The following is a 14,940-nucleotide window of genomic DNA, read 5'->3' as shown; positions in this document are numbered from 1 at the left end:
AGACACCCTTTTGCAACATTTTATCAAAATGTGGGTGAGCTGCAATCCATGACATCAGCATTGCTAGCATGGCTAGATTTATTACAGGCAGCAACACTTACTGTAGCACATGTTGGTATTTTCTAGTGTCTCACGAGTGGATATTATTCCTCTTTGTAACATTAAAGAATTTAAAGTGAGACAAAATTGACATGAAACATTATGTATATGACAGAAATGAGAGAAAGAATGTGATGTAAAAAATTTGCCTTCAAACCCTTTTCTTATTACTGCAATAAACCCAAAGTTTAAGATATGGCTGTCAAGACAGATTATATGAAATCAGATATGGTAATAGTTGCTGCATATTTTTTGCTTAAGTGCACATCATGGAAACTTTTTTCAGTGTGGGTTTTTCGAAATAAAATCAAAGGTTAGCGCCTTTCCAGCCTTTTTTTTTTGCGGTTTAATTAAAGTAATAACAATAATAATTGCCCATCTGAGAAAGCAAACTATAACATGAGTGATAATCGACACTATGGCTTGACTACTTACTGTCCATGAGGGCAATTTCAGGCTTGAGAGCAGCTGCCTTGAGCACTGGTCCCATCACATAAGGGAGGTAAGGTTCGAACTGCTTGCCCAATATTTTGCAGATCCGGGCCCACGCAGATATCATGTATGAGAGCTGCAAAAGCAGAAAGTATCTCAAGCTCTTGTTCTCAATGCAAAAAACTTGGTGCCCTTCCAAAGAAAATTACACACCTGTGGATTGTCCTCACTGATTTCTATGTCTCCTGTTTGTGTCTTCAGCAGCATGTCCATCACATCACTCGCATCAGCGATGAACTGCAAAGGACAAAAATGACCCTTTCATCAGCACAAGTCTGCTTTGGACTACCATGAAGTGGCACACAGATCTTTTCTCGCTTCTCTGCAGTCCATGATGCTGTAGAGAAAGTGGCATTCTGTTCCATAGAAAACTTCAGATGCAAAATTTTGTTGATTTGACTGGTTGATAGCGCATTATCTACAGCTGGCACTATGTTTAAAAGAAGCAGTGTCGGTTCTCACTCAGTACATTTCTGTACATGTGGTGGCGCTCAAACGCTCATTTGCAGTTGCCGGTTAATTCGTACTGCTGTTTATTGCATAGTCATCCAATTACCGCCAGATACATACTGATGAGGTTTCACTGTGCACCTGGAGGACAATCTGCAGTAATTCGTTCTACTCAAGCACAACCAGTGAGCAACAAAATAAAACTGCTTTGATGTAAGGTTATGCGTTTTCATTTTGGTCTCCTCTTTCTAGCTTAAAAAATAAAAATTAATAAACAATATTGGCCAAATGGCAGCCATCTTTAAAAATACATAAAAAGAATGCTGCTTAGAAAGGCCTGTTTTACGGTATGTTGCATAATGCGTTGCTAGAACATTTACTCTTTTTGTTGTGCTGCTTGATGAAGTAACCTCAATGTGGTGGACATCACACTTTTGCGTTTTTTTCTTGCCTATAGGCGGCGTCACAATTGGCAGAAGCTCACACATTTAGCCTATCAGCATGTCTGAATACAGAAACATGAGGCACAAGGGGAGTCTCATAACATTTATGACTGGAGAGCTCTGGTAGATACAGGCAGTTAAGATGCCAGTCACCAAATATAGTTGCAATGTTCTGCAAATGCACATCAAAGCTCCAAGATTGCTGCAGCTAAGGGTAGATATCATATGGATAACTGCTAACAGCAATTGTATGCACACAAACATCTCAACATGACAAAAGACCTCCTCTAAGACACAAATCACACAATGCTTTCCATCAGGACTGCGAATACTGAATGCCTCCACATAATCAAAAGAGCCCATGTTGGGGGATTATGAGACGTAACAGTCCAAGCAAGAGGGACGCTCGCCACTCTAGCCCCCACTTGTTTTTGCAGGGACTATTAAACCAAGGTCAGGCACAGGCCTCCCCTGGGCATTATTTGGTGCCCCTGCACACTACTGGTCAGCAAAGAATGATCTGTAGCTTTTTTGTGATAATGCCCCATCACTCATTCTTGGTTTCTGTAAGGTACTTGAAATAAATAGGTAAGCACTGCTATGCAGCTCATGTAAGTTTACTCTCAAAGCATATTTGTTTATGGCTACAAATCTGCAACATGGGCAAAGTGTGCGCCCACGCGGGCCTCATCGTCAAAATGAACTGCGATGTTGACAAAGTGCACCTAGTGGCGGTAGCTTCGTATGCTCTGCGCTTTTGACATTTAGTTCACTTTGAAGCAACAGACAGCAGGAAGGTCAATTCGCTCGCTACTGCTACTGCGCTTCCTCACGCCGGCATTTCGACAGCGAGTGCCCGTGGTCCTCAAGCGAGATCTGTTCATGTGTACCTGTGCGCGCGTGACACCTTGCTCATTAATTTAGTTAGTAAGGGAATGTTTACAAGTTTATACGACTGGTAAAACTACTATCCTTACTTCGTACAGCTGTCTACTAAGTTAGTATCGCAATCGTTGCTTCACCTTTCGGATGAAACCATGTTTACCCCCCCCCGGTGTGCTGGATGGGGGAACCAATGAGAGATTGCGCAGCATCGCGACGTACCCAGTTGCTTGGAAACTATAGATCCCTCCCAGATCCCGCCGTTCCAGCTTGTCTGTGCCGGTCGCTTCGCTGACTCGGCCGCCGCAGCTGTTGTTCCCGCATTCGTATGATCCGCAGTGACATAGCAACGCATTCGGAACAGCCAATTTTTTTTTCGCATTGCGAGCAATGTATCTCGGCCGGGGAATGTTACGAATCTGTTATCACATCAAAATTTATACCAGCCGGATCCTATCACCGAGGTTTTACTGTATTTCATTAACATTCAACCACATGATAAAGGAATGTCATAGGATTAGGGAAGAAAAAGCAAGGAACATGAAATTTTGACCAAACTGACCATCTTCACTAACATGTCTCCCACCAGGGTTAGTTCCACGGTGGGCAGCAGGGAAAATACCACCCACTCCAGTTTAACACCCACTCTAAGCATTCAGAATGGTCGATTTGTTCAAAGTTACTGATTCTCATTTTGTTTTCCCCCCCGAGATTCTCAGGTGTTCCTTTATCATGTGGGACAATATTAGAAAAAAATCTTGATTATAAGTTGAGAAAATCGCGCTTTCTATAGTATGCTTTCCCCCATGGTCGTGAAATACCCACACATAAAAATTTCTGGGGAGAACCTTGAATGAACCACAATATTCACTAGAAATCAGAAGTCCTTAACCCTACACCCACCTTTTCTCGGCCTACAGCAAGTCCAATAAGGCTGACACACTCGATGGCCTTTCCTCGCAGCAGCTGCAGTTCGGGGGTGGAGGCATTCTGGATGATGTACTTCAGGCAGGGCATGAAACGGTCATAGTAGTCCACAAACTTCTCCTCAGCACGGTCAGCTAGAGCAGCCAGAGTGACCACAATCTGCTCCAGCATGAGCTTGGTGCCTTTCTCGACCAGCTCACGCATCTTGCTGTTGAGCACTGCCTCAATTTTTTGCACCACTGCGTCCAAGTAGGGCAACAGCACCAGCTTGGGGCAGTCTTCGAAGAAGTTGACGAGTGCGGCACCTGCATGCGCTTGCACCCGCGGGTTACTGTGGTCCTCCAGCAGCAGGGCGAGGCCTGGGATCACGCGATCGTGGAAGCGCTTCTCAAAGGTTGGTGAGAAGTCTGTCGCCATCTGGCCCAGTGCATTGCAGGCGGCGTATCGCACACGAGGATGCTGCGTGCAAGCACCACTAGGTGTAAGACAGAAGTTCAAAGGAGGATGCGGACTTGAAATGATATAGTGATCGAACAAGGGACATCTCGCACTTCCACCAACGTTTCACCAAGCGAACTTATATTTAACAGCAGACAAAGAGAAGTCCCTTTGCTGAAGCATTGGTGCCAGTCTGAAACATTCCTTGTTTGGCCACTATGAATAACTAGTTATTTAAAACATGGGTTCTCAAAGTGGGTTCCGCGGAACCCGGGGGTTCCGCAGGCCCCTGCTCGGGGTTCCGCGAGCCACTGATAAGTTTTCCGTGGTCCCGCGCTCGCCAAGTGGCGAAAACGGCGAACACGAGGTGCGCTTGATCCACAGAACCTCAATTACCTATGCCCGAGTGTCAAAAAGCACATCACAGTGCGTAACGGCAACGCGCGAACTGCGCAATAAATCCGCAACAGCTTCTAGCCACCCAATCTCCGAAAACGGGCAGCCATGGGCAGCGCGCCTAAGCTTTCGCACTTGAATCTCGGAGGCTCTAACTTACCACCGTGCGCATTTCTCCCGTTTGTAGATAGGGTAGGTGCCGATAGCGTACGTGCGCACTGATGTTATACTTCGGAGGAATAAAAAAAAACAAAAAAAACTGATGCGCGGAGCACCAGAAGTGCGCGCCGCAAAAGAGCTAAAACGGCGCTAGCGTCCAAAAACGAAGCGATGCAGTCCTCATTGGTATGGTCCTCAGCGGCAATCGTACGCTATACGTGACTGACAGCAACGCCGGAACTCTTCGTGCCTAATTGTGTCCTCAAAGCCTTTATTCTTGCGTTAATCGCCGCGCGTAACACCGCGTTGGCGGCTAGCCGCGTGCCTTCATAAGTGCGTAATCGCGATCTATGATCGCGTCGATAACCAGCACAGTTTCGTCCGCAGCAGCGGTTGCGGGAAATAGTAGTTTCGTTTTGACGGTGCACGCGTCGGCTGCGTACCTTTCGCAGCTGTGTAGTCGCCATCCATGATCGCGTCGATAGCGACCGCGGTTTCGTGCGCACTTGTTGCAGCAAACGGTAGTTTCGTTTTGACTTGGTGAGTGCGTCGGCTATGGCGTCGGCCGCCTGCCTTCTGAACCGCAAGGTCGCCGACCATGATCTCGTCGATAACGGCCGCGGTTTTCTCCGCAGCGGTTGCGGTAAGCAGTAGTTTCGCTTTGACTCAGTGCAAAGCTGTCGAAGATGAAGAGCACCGGCTACATCGCGATGGGCGGGCTATTTGTTGGCGACCAGCTCACTAGCGAAAAAATAATCGGGATGTGCGCGCGGTAGTGAAAAGCGTGTCTCAGATGAAGACGCGCGCCGCGGCCGTGCTGCGAAGGATGTCGCGAGGCCTTCGCCGCTGCTAGCTCAAGTAAGTCATGAGATGACGAGAACTTCAGCTTCCGCACTGCTCTTCTTCTTTCAAAGGTTTTACGTGCCAAAACCAGTTCTGACTGTGAGGTACGCCGTAGTGGAGGGCTCCGGATTAATGTTGACCACCTGCGGTTCTTTAACATGCACTACAACGCAAGCACGTACACGGGCAAAAGTTTTTGCATTTCGCCTCCATCGAAATGCGGCCGCCACGGCCGGGATTTGATCCCGTGACCTCGTGCTCAGCCACGAAACGCCTTTGCTAACTGAGCCACCGCGGCGGGTGCCGCACTGTTCTTGTGCAAAATAGAAACAAGATTTGCTAATTCATTTAGTAAATAAAAGCCTCTTGACGTAGTAAGCATTCATTTATTGTTTTCTTGATACCTTGGGTAATTCGACATTCGGTTAATTAGGACATTTTAATTCGGTTAAATGGGGGGGGGGGGGGGGGTTCCTTGGCGCTTCATGGAGCTTAGCAGGGTTCCCTGAAACGAACATGCTTGAGAACCCCTGATTTAAAACATGATCTTTATGCAGATGAATGATTATTCTTCTTTTTTTTTTTTACGTGTTCTGTGAGCTCCCAAACAGATGCACAGCCCTTCTGCCATACTATCTTTTCCTTTCACAGCTGTAATGTTACAAAGCATCTGCCCATACTGCAGTTCCAATAACAAAGCGTAGTTATTGCTTCTATTTCTGTAGAATAAGTGTTCTGTACTCCTCTGACAAAACAAATATGGTCCTTGCATTTACACACCTGCCAACCTTAGAATTTGAAGAATACAGTGGAAGGCAAAAAATATTTTTTTCCACATATAACCCACTATTTCATATAACCAGCACCAAAAATTACAACAGCCTGGAAAGAAGATGAAAAAAAAAAAAAATGCATTTATAAAACTAGCAGATGTAACTGCATACAACAACACTCAAATCTTTGCAAAAACAATCTCTATTCTCGGATGCATGACTTGTTCACGTCGTATCTTTGAGCAGCAGTTCCGTTCCCCCATCGTCGGTAATGCTGATAGCTGGATTCACGTGACAAAAGTGATCGCGGACGAAGCAGTCACGTGTCATGCGACTTTAGCATTCACACGACAGAGGACAACTGCGTGGACAGAACAGCCCTTGAATGGGCAATGGCGACGGAGCAAACGCAACTGAGCCGAATATTCCAACGGTTATTTGGATTTCTGCTGTATAGCGAAGCGCTTTTTGCACAGACTGAGGGAGTGCCGCGAAGCAGGTGATGTGTCATACACAATCCACAAGCTCAAATAGTGATTTCCTCCGTTATGCGACTACAGCGTTATCTTCAGCTTTTTCTACAAAAGACGGCCGTTGAGAACAGCTCATCGTGACCAGAGTTCTATACTCGCGGACAACTTTCTGTGGCAACGAAGGAAAAGCTATGGGCGCTTGGCTGTTGCACGTGTGTTACCGCGTCAAGTAGTCCGGCAGCAGCTGACAGTGCTTTTGGTTGCTCGTAACAGACACTGAATCGTCGACCACGTGCGACGGTTTCACGTTTGCTCAGACGCGGAACGGAAAAGCCGCAAGATAACCAAATTTTTACGCTCAGTGGTGTGTCATGTCTTATTTAACTGTTGCTAATAGGTGTTTGTGCTTTCTCTTCCCCAGCCTAAACTAACGTGGATTTAAACGGGGGACTCTTCTCAGAAGCGCTCTCATTTGGGCGCGCTTTGCCTTTGTAGCGCTCCCTTTATTGCCACAGAAAGTTGGCCGCGAGTATAGTTTGCTGGCGTCAGCACCACATGCACTATTCGCTTACTAAATACAAAATGGCGACCCATAAAGAGGAGGTGAATGGGCGATCTAAAGGAGAGGAGAAGGAAGCTTCAACACAAAAGGGAGGGGGGAGGGTGGGTTTCTCTAGGAGATAATGAAACTTTGAATGGCGGAGAACCTTGCCTTAAGGTGTGGCACTGTCGTGAAGCCACACAGCAAGGCAAAGTGCACAGATAACCCGCACCCGACTTCATTGTTAAATTTTTATAACTTTTGGTGTGGATTATGCACGCAAAAATACGGTACTAAAATTAGTTAAAATATACTAAAAATTCATTTGATTAGTCTTATTCTTACTGTGTATTAAAGATTCGCAGATTTTGTTATGCAGGGGTGCTGTGAACGGCCACCCTGCTCAATATGGTCGCAGCAACAATTATCTATGCCACAGACAAGCAGAAAAGTTTATGAAGTTTATTAATGCAACATTCATGTGACTGTTGAAGAACTGGTTGCTGTCATAAATTCGTTTTATCAGTTGATGTCGCTGCCACACAGGTGCACCCGTATAATCAATGGGTCCGAAAAATTGGGCCATAAATTATAATTCAGCAGCTGTATTTGTCTTTTTCTTTTAGTTTTTGTTTTTTGCCCTAAACTATACACAAATGAAAAATCATAAAATATTTAGCAATACGACAATCGTAAACGAGCGCTAAAAATAGGGCATTTTACAAAACTAAAATTGCAAAAGTTGGCAGGTATGCATCTGCGTACTAGTAACCAGTAGTGAAAGCCCCTGCCACTCACAGGGTCCTGAAGATACTTGAGAATGCCATCCACCAACTGTGGCAGCATGCCTTCCATCTGTTTGTGGCAGCCCTCGCCAGCTGCCGAAACTGCCATCAACGCCGCATGCCGCTGCCGCCAGTCCTCTGCATCAGAACGAACCACTCACATTCAGTGCTGAACCACAATCAATAGAGAGATTTTACAACATCTGAGATCACATATTACAAAATAGCCTGAGCAGTCTCCAAAAAAGACTGGCATTACAGCTCCTTTATACGTAAACAAAATCACGAATAAAAACTAAATACCGGATCCATTATCTCATACCCAGCTTGCTCGCACCTAAAATGCAAGTACCTTACGAGTCAGCACTCTCTCATCAACTCTACACAGCACAGCAAAAGGTATTCGTTCTATAATCTAACTAGGAATGAGAAGAGAACAGCAGCATGTCTCAGAGAATGGAGGGCTTGCTCACTGAGTGCTTTTGACCAATCCACAATCCTGCCATTCAACCAAGGTCACACAGGAGGATAGAACACGCACAATGGGTACACCTATCTGGTTCTTGTTCCTAACACTCCACGGATTTGATGAGATGGGAATACAGATCTGTTCAATCGGCGACCGTTTCCACACATAAATCTCACATGCACTACATAAGAAATTTCTTGCACTGCATATGTAGAGTGATCCCGTGTACAGCTGGCAATTTAACTTTTAAGATCTTAAGACTGCAAAAGTACTCAAATGCTGAAGTCTAGAATAATAAAAAAAAAATAATAATAAGGGGCAGAAAACATTTTCCTGCTCTTTCACTCCACCAGCAGCAGAAAAGCACATTAACACTCCTGTGGCTCAGTCTTGCAATCGAGAGCAGTGACACCAATTTCAATTTTTTGTTACTCATGCATTTCGAGTTGTGCAATACTATACAGACAAAAGTTATTGTGTGGCAAAGTAAAAATGTTGCGAGAGATCCGAAATCGCATTGCCAGCGGTGGCAGCAGTCCACAAGTTCAGTTGGAACGCTATGACAGTAAGAGAAATTCTTTTTTTACTGGGCCTCTAAGCACACAAGCAAATTTGCCCGTTCTTGCCGGAAACAAAACCAACTTTTGATATGCTGCTAGTGCGGCTGACAGTCAAGCGTGTGCATGCCGTCTCATGCTCGAGCATCCCTGACTAGAGGAGTACTGTTATTTTTTAAAGTTCATGCTAGCAAAACTCAAATGCAACGTTTGATGGCTTTTTTACATGCTTCTATGGTAGATAGATACCACAACAGCAATCACGATCACACAAACTTCGGGTGTTTTGCACACAGTACACATAAAAATTGAAGAACGGAACCTACGAAGAACTGGCATTAATTTCAGAGAACTTAATGGACATTGTTTTGATAGGCCGGCCCTCATGTCAGTCAACGACAATAGGATTGTAAAGGAACACTAATATAGTAAACTGCACTCAAGCACAGTAATGTTCCACGAATCTGTAGCCAGGTTAGTTTTCCTGCTAACAGTTTAAAAGATTCCTGCCAGGCTTCCCACCGCTTCCCACCAAGTGAAGAAAGAAAGGTATCCGAAATGTTGGAGGCTCATGAGACGCAATGCCCACCAGAAGGGACACACGCCACTCTGGCCCCCATTGCATTTGTTCTAGCAGAGGGCATCACAGCTAGGGTCAAGCACAGGCTCACCCCATCGTCAATTGGCGCCCCTGCCTATATATTGCTGCCCCACTGCTTGGCCTCACCAGAGCTGAGCATCTGGGTGACGCACTGCATGACCAGTGGCAGCACCGTCTTGCCCCCTAGGCTGCAGGCCAGACGGTCCAGTGACGACTCCCCAACCACAGGATCACTGCATGCCACACAATAATGAGATTATCAAGTGTACTCCGGATTAAATAATTTTCGCAACATAGATTCATGTGAGGGGGGCCACGGAGGCCCATTAGGCGGGTGCTGTCATCCTACACCACCACATGGTGGGATAGGACGACAGCACCCACATGGTGGGGTGGGGGGGCTGCGAAGCCATTTTTGGGGGGTCCGCAAAACCCACGCCCGCGAAATAGGGGTGTGCGAATATTAGAAAAGTTTCAATAATATCGAATATTATATTTTTAATATTTGATTCGAAACAGATATCCGATAATGTTCGAATATTCGGTTGGATACAAATATTATAATCAATTTGAATATTTTGCTGGCTGCGCGAGAGCAATCACGGTTCTTAGCATTTGTTTTATCTAATCTAAGAATACAGTGGAACCTCAATTATATGTCCCCCAGTCATGTGACGACCCGCACTTTACGTCGAATTGGTTTGGTCCCGGCTAAACCATATGAAAATAATGTACGAAAAGCCTTTATTAAACGACGCAATTTTACACTGACCCCGCCTTGTACGACGCCTCTTTCGTACTGCCCGAGAAAAAGAAAGAAAGAAAAAAAAAAGCCTTAAGTAGCACAAACTGGCACGTGAGCACACTGCTGCCGGCTGATAGCAGGCGTGCAATACCGTATTTAGCCGAATGTAACACGAGGGGCTACTTTCCGGTCACGCGAATGTAACGTGGGATGCACGGAAAAAGAAATGGCACCTTTATTCAAGGAATTGCAATTCGGAAACTAGTTCTCTTCACTCAGCGTCGTCATCTGAAGAGGAGACGAAGATTTCCTTGGGCGATATTCTCGGGCGATCACATTCGTAGATAGTTTCACTTTCTCGCGTGATTTGGCACTGAAAGCGTCCCCGACAAGCGTTGAAGTGTTTCTGGCACTGTCCTAAGCTCACTATCAGCGTCTCACGAGAGCGAAACTATCTCCAAGAGTGATCACCCGAGAATCAAGTCATCTTCCATGCCATCGAACTTGTTTGAGATTTAAGTATTTCGTAAAAGACCGCACAACCATTTCATTCGGGGTCAGTAAGAGGCCACTTCAAGTTCCATAGAGCCTTTCCGACTGGCCACGCATTCAAAGGGGGCCTGGCCTGCCGCTGTTCCCACAGCGAAAACAGCGTCGATTCCAACCAAAAACAAGTTCTGGTTTTGGTCGACTTGTCTATGGATCGGATTGAGACGCAAGGTTACAGGTTGCGAACATAATGCTAAAGGCCGCGGGATTTAGTATATTTTGCAAAGGTCAATTTTACCATTATTCGAATAAAACGCGAGGGTCGAGTTCAAGAAATTAAACTCGTGAAAAAACCTTGCATTACAATTAAATAAATACGGTAATTCTTTTTAATAATTTAATCTACCTTTCTTTGAGCAATGCAGGTTCATGTTGCGGGCTTATTCAGATAGTATGTATCCATTTTTTGGGGCAAGACTGAGCCAACTGAGCGACACCCCCCCCCCCCCTACCTAGATTCTTAGTTTTTCAATTATACGATGCCCGGATTATACAACGGTTTCACGTGGTTCCCTCAAACTCGTATAATCGGGGTTTCACTGTACATGGGCTATATTGTGTTGAATTTTGTGACAATTTCGTGCTGCTGGGGAAATTACGACTGTAAAGCACACTTAGCTACAAAGCGTCTAAACTTTGTGGGAAATCGAGCAATTCAGTAGCAAGAGCCACGAATTTGTGTGTGCATTTGTAAAATTTTTTTTTTACGAACTCCCCCCCTCCCCCACCAATTATGAACTTATCGCTTGACAGAAAGTACGACGAGTGACCACTGGCACAGGGTCAAATGCCTTCCAGTCTATGGGCATTTGATGTGGTATAAAAAGGCACAGACTGGCGTGAACAGCTAGTGGAAATTAGGTGCTAAATTTTCCAAGTTAACATGAGCCAAATATTATTATAACAGCTTACTAGTCTAGTTTTGTAATACTGACAATGTAATTGCAAAGTTCCAACACATCAAAATAACCCAACTTGCTAATAACTGCATGTGCATATCATTATTCAATATTAGTTTCAATTTTCAAAGCAATTCGTATTTGAAAATTTGGATATTTGCACACACCTAAAAAAAGACAAATATTGAGTTTTTTTTAGCCTTGACTCATTCCCAGTTCTGGGACCTGCTCTCGGAAGTGCAGCAGCAATCTGCACAAGATAATAAAGAAATAAAAGATGTCCCAATGTTCGTTGCCAATTTTTCGTCAGAAAAAAAAAATAAACCTTTGACTCCCCACACCCTCCTTGCAAGGGGTCTGTCCGACACATCCATGGTTGAGAACCCATGCAACTGCTACTGTTAATTTAGCGGTGCCGACTGCATTGCTACACTCAATCCCACAACACTTCTGTAATTACGACAGTATCAGGTCAACCAGTACAGTGCGATCGGAAATTGTGTGTTCAGCGGAAAAAAATAAACATGCTGCAGCAATTGCTTCTCTAGTGTCACCACAGTAAATGATGCATAATGTGCTACAACAGAATATAGAAATATCCTAAGGTAAGATAAACCCCCCTTTAACATTACGTGCCTTGAGACTAGGCCACACTTTATATAAGCCAGTACTGCAAAATGCCACAGCACCTATCGTGGTCCTCGTCAAGGACTTCGTCCTGGACGGCCCAGTCAGGTTCCTCCTCCAATTGGACCATCATGTGCAGCAGCTGGGGAACAAGGAGGGCCACATGCCTGCCAGCCAGTTTCCGCACCATGGCCGGTGCGCTCTCTGCCAGCGTCACCATTGTCTCCAGGCACAGGTGCCGCCATGTGTCGGGCACCGAGGGCTCCCCAGTCACCTACACTCGAAAAACACCCGAGTAAGACACCCACAGCTGCCACCTATCTTTGAGGATCTACTGGCTCATGCTGCACTCAATGCAACTTTTGGGTCTATACTCCAACCGACAGATCCTCGCAGGACCCCTCAAGAGGCCCCATCGCAAGTTTTGTTTATACAGTAAAAGCGTATTAATTCACAACTCGTTCATTCGAAATTTTGGATAATTCGAAGTAGCCGCCGCAGTCCATCCAACGATGTATTGAAAGCACTTATGTAACAGCATCCTGCTAATTCACACTGAAATCTGCACCGCCATCGTTAATTTGAACTCTGCGCCATCGTGGATGGGGAGAGTGCTAGTGCATGGGAGCACGTTGGCCACGCAGCTTTGCGGCGGGCATGCACTCTAAAACGCACCCACGCAGCTCCGCCAACGGTCACAGACAGCCATTTAAAGTGGCGCGCGGGTTAGGGGTCGTTCTGCGCATGCTCCGAAGAGAGCACCCGACGGTGCGCATGTCGAAGTGTAGAGGAGACGGCATTTTGGCTGGCGCAGCGCATGCAGCGTAGCATGACTGGCCACAAGCGCGTGCTTATAGTCCCGACATTTTCGGTGACCGGGCGAGCGCTGCTTGTGCTAGTGAATGTCATGCCTCTCACCTATTTGCTTATTATCAAGTTCAGGCATTTTGCTGAAACAATCGCGATATGAAATGACACACCTTAATGCTGTACAGCCGTGTGAGCACGGAACTCAAGTTTCCGACTTAGAGCTGCTGTTATGCTTGCAGGGCTACGATTACAATGAGTCAACAATAACAGCTTACCCTCAGAAACACTTGCATGAGGCTGTCCAAATGGGGCCGAAAGAAGCGTGGACAAGCCTCAGCCAGGTCGACGAAGCACTTCAGCACACTGTCGTCTTCCAAGCCCTCTATGCTTTCAGACACCACCTGCACACAGTCGGCCAGCCATTACAGGAAACACCAACAACAATGAATGGTTACATATCGCCAAGAGATGTCCCACATCACATTTAGTTTAATGTTTTGCTCACACCGGGGTGGGACTGCCCAAATTCATTTTGGAGCAGCTGATCTGAATTTTGGTGGAATAATGGAATATGGCAGCGCACTTCGAAACCACGATGAAACAGAGAATAAACCAACACAAAGGGCGTAGTAGAAGCCCGCTTTGTAGCTACAGCATACTAGAATATGGAAGAGTGGGTCGAGCATTGGCACGGCGCATGTTTTCCTGCAGAGCCGAAAACTTCAGTGGAACTACAATCAAACTATATATTCCCGCACCGACACTCATTATGATAGCGGAAAATGCTCTCAAATTATGCGGTCCAATCGAGGCGCTAACATAATTTCTGGGTCACCATATATCACCACAGGCCCAGAGTGCCGCAATCAACCATGAGCTGATATAACGTAAAACTATTCAAATCTGTCTTTGCTGCGATGGGGAAAGAGTGCGAGTGCTCATAGCTTCTTGCGTGCTGTGTTTTCGCCGCTTAGTTCGCGTTGAAGCGAGGCAGCACGAAGGTCAATTCGCTCGCTGCTGCTGCCACGATTCCTCACTCCAGCATTTAGACAGCGAGTTTCTGCGGTCATCGAGTAAGATGTGTTCACGTTTGCTTGTGCATGTGTGACACCATGCTTGTTAATTTAGTAAGCCAATATTTACAAGTTTATACGGACAATAAGACTACTATCCTTACTTCGTATAGCTGTCTACCAATCGCAATCGATGCTTCGCCTTTCGGGCGAAACTGCGACATTTTATTCCAAATCCGCCATTAGCCCTTCGCGATATGTAAAAATGGCTCAGGCCTCGCCCATATGGCCATAAAAACAGATTGTATTATTTTTGCGGTATACTGGTCCTGTAGATAGAGACACCCGCCTGCTGAACCCACTGCAGTGTGCGCCTCCCTATAATTTCTAGTTCGCTCGCAGTGCCCTCAGCCTACTTTTCGTTCTTTTGCGACTCAGCTCGGGAGCGCCGCACCACTCGGCAAAATCAACCATATTCTAGTAGTACATTCTAAATGCAGCCGCCCTGGCCGATCCGACAGCAGTGACAACAGCCGGGAGTGGCCACGTGCGCGCCGGCCACTTGCCGGAAGCGCCGAAAAGTCCAATGTTATAAGCATGAAAATCACGAGAAACTGCGGGAGGCGCCGTCGCGTGGTCTGCGGAATGTGATCGGCCACACTCTTTTTCGGAGAACGAATCCACGCGCTCTTCGCAAACACTGCCGGAGCACACATGCCGAAGTCGTTCTGGCGCAGAGTGGCGCAATTTCGGCCAATTTTCCATGTTTGGCACAGGAATCTGCGTTTGTATCAAAATGATGCAATTGGCACAGGAGTCCCACCCCCTGATCACAAGTTGAAATTCCGAGGCTGCACACAGGAAATGTCCCTCGAGTATGTTTTTAAAAAATAATGGGATAGCTAAGCTACTTATGTTTGAAGTAATGACATTTTGCTTTGCATCCCTCCCTAAGCCCTAGGGAGCTTA

At 46.0% G+C, this 14,940-nt stretch overlaps 1 protein-coding gene across 1 annotated transcript in view; it reads right to left on the bottom strand.

The window, feature by feature from the left end:
- Positions 1-14,940, bottom strand: part of LOC119442014 (importin-5-like) — a 38,400-nt gene that overhangs the window by 11,056 nt on the left and 12,404 nt on the right. The window contains exons 6-12 of the mRNA XM_037706716.2: positions 13,234-13,359; positions 12,211-12,422; positions 9,455-9,561; positions 7,715-7,839; positions 3,270-3,752; positions 745-828; positions 535-667 (exon numbers count right to left, since the gene is read on the bottom strand). Of these exons, the coding sequence (XP_037562644.1) occupies positions 535-667; positions 745-828; positions 3,270-3,752; positions 7,715-7,839; positions 9,455-9,561; positions 12,211-12,422; positions 13,234-13,359 (1,270 nt within the window). The remainder of the gene's footprint in view (positions 1-534; positions 668-744; positions 829-3,269; positions 3,753-7,714; positions 7,840-9,454; positions 9,562-12,210; positions 12,423-13,233; positions 13,360-14,940) is intronic.

Source organism: Dermacentor silvarum, chromosome 2, assembly GCF_013339745.2.
Source record: "Dermacentor silvarum isolate Dsil-2018 chromosome 2, BIME_Dsil_1.4, whole genome shotgun sequence".
In the NCBI taxonomy this organism is placed as follows: Eukaryota; Metazoa; Arthropoda; class Arachnida; order Ixodida; family Ixodidae; genus Dermacentor; species Dermacentor silvarum.
The sequence above is the reverse complement of the archived record's forward strand: the minus strand, read 5'-3'. Positions and strand labels throughout refer to the sequence as shown.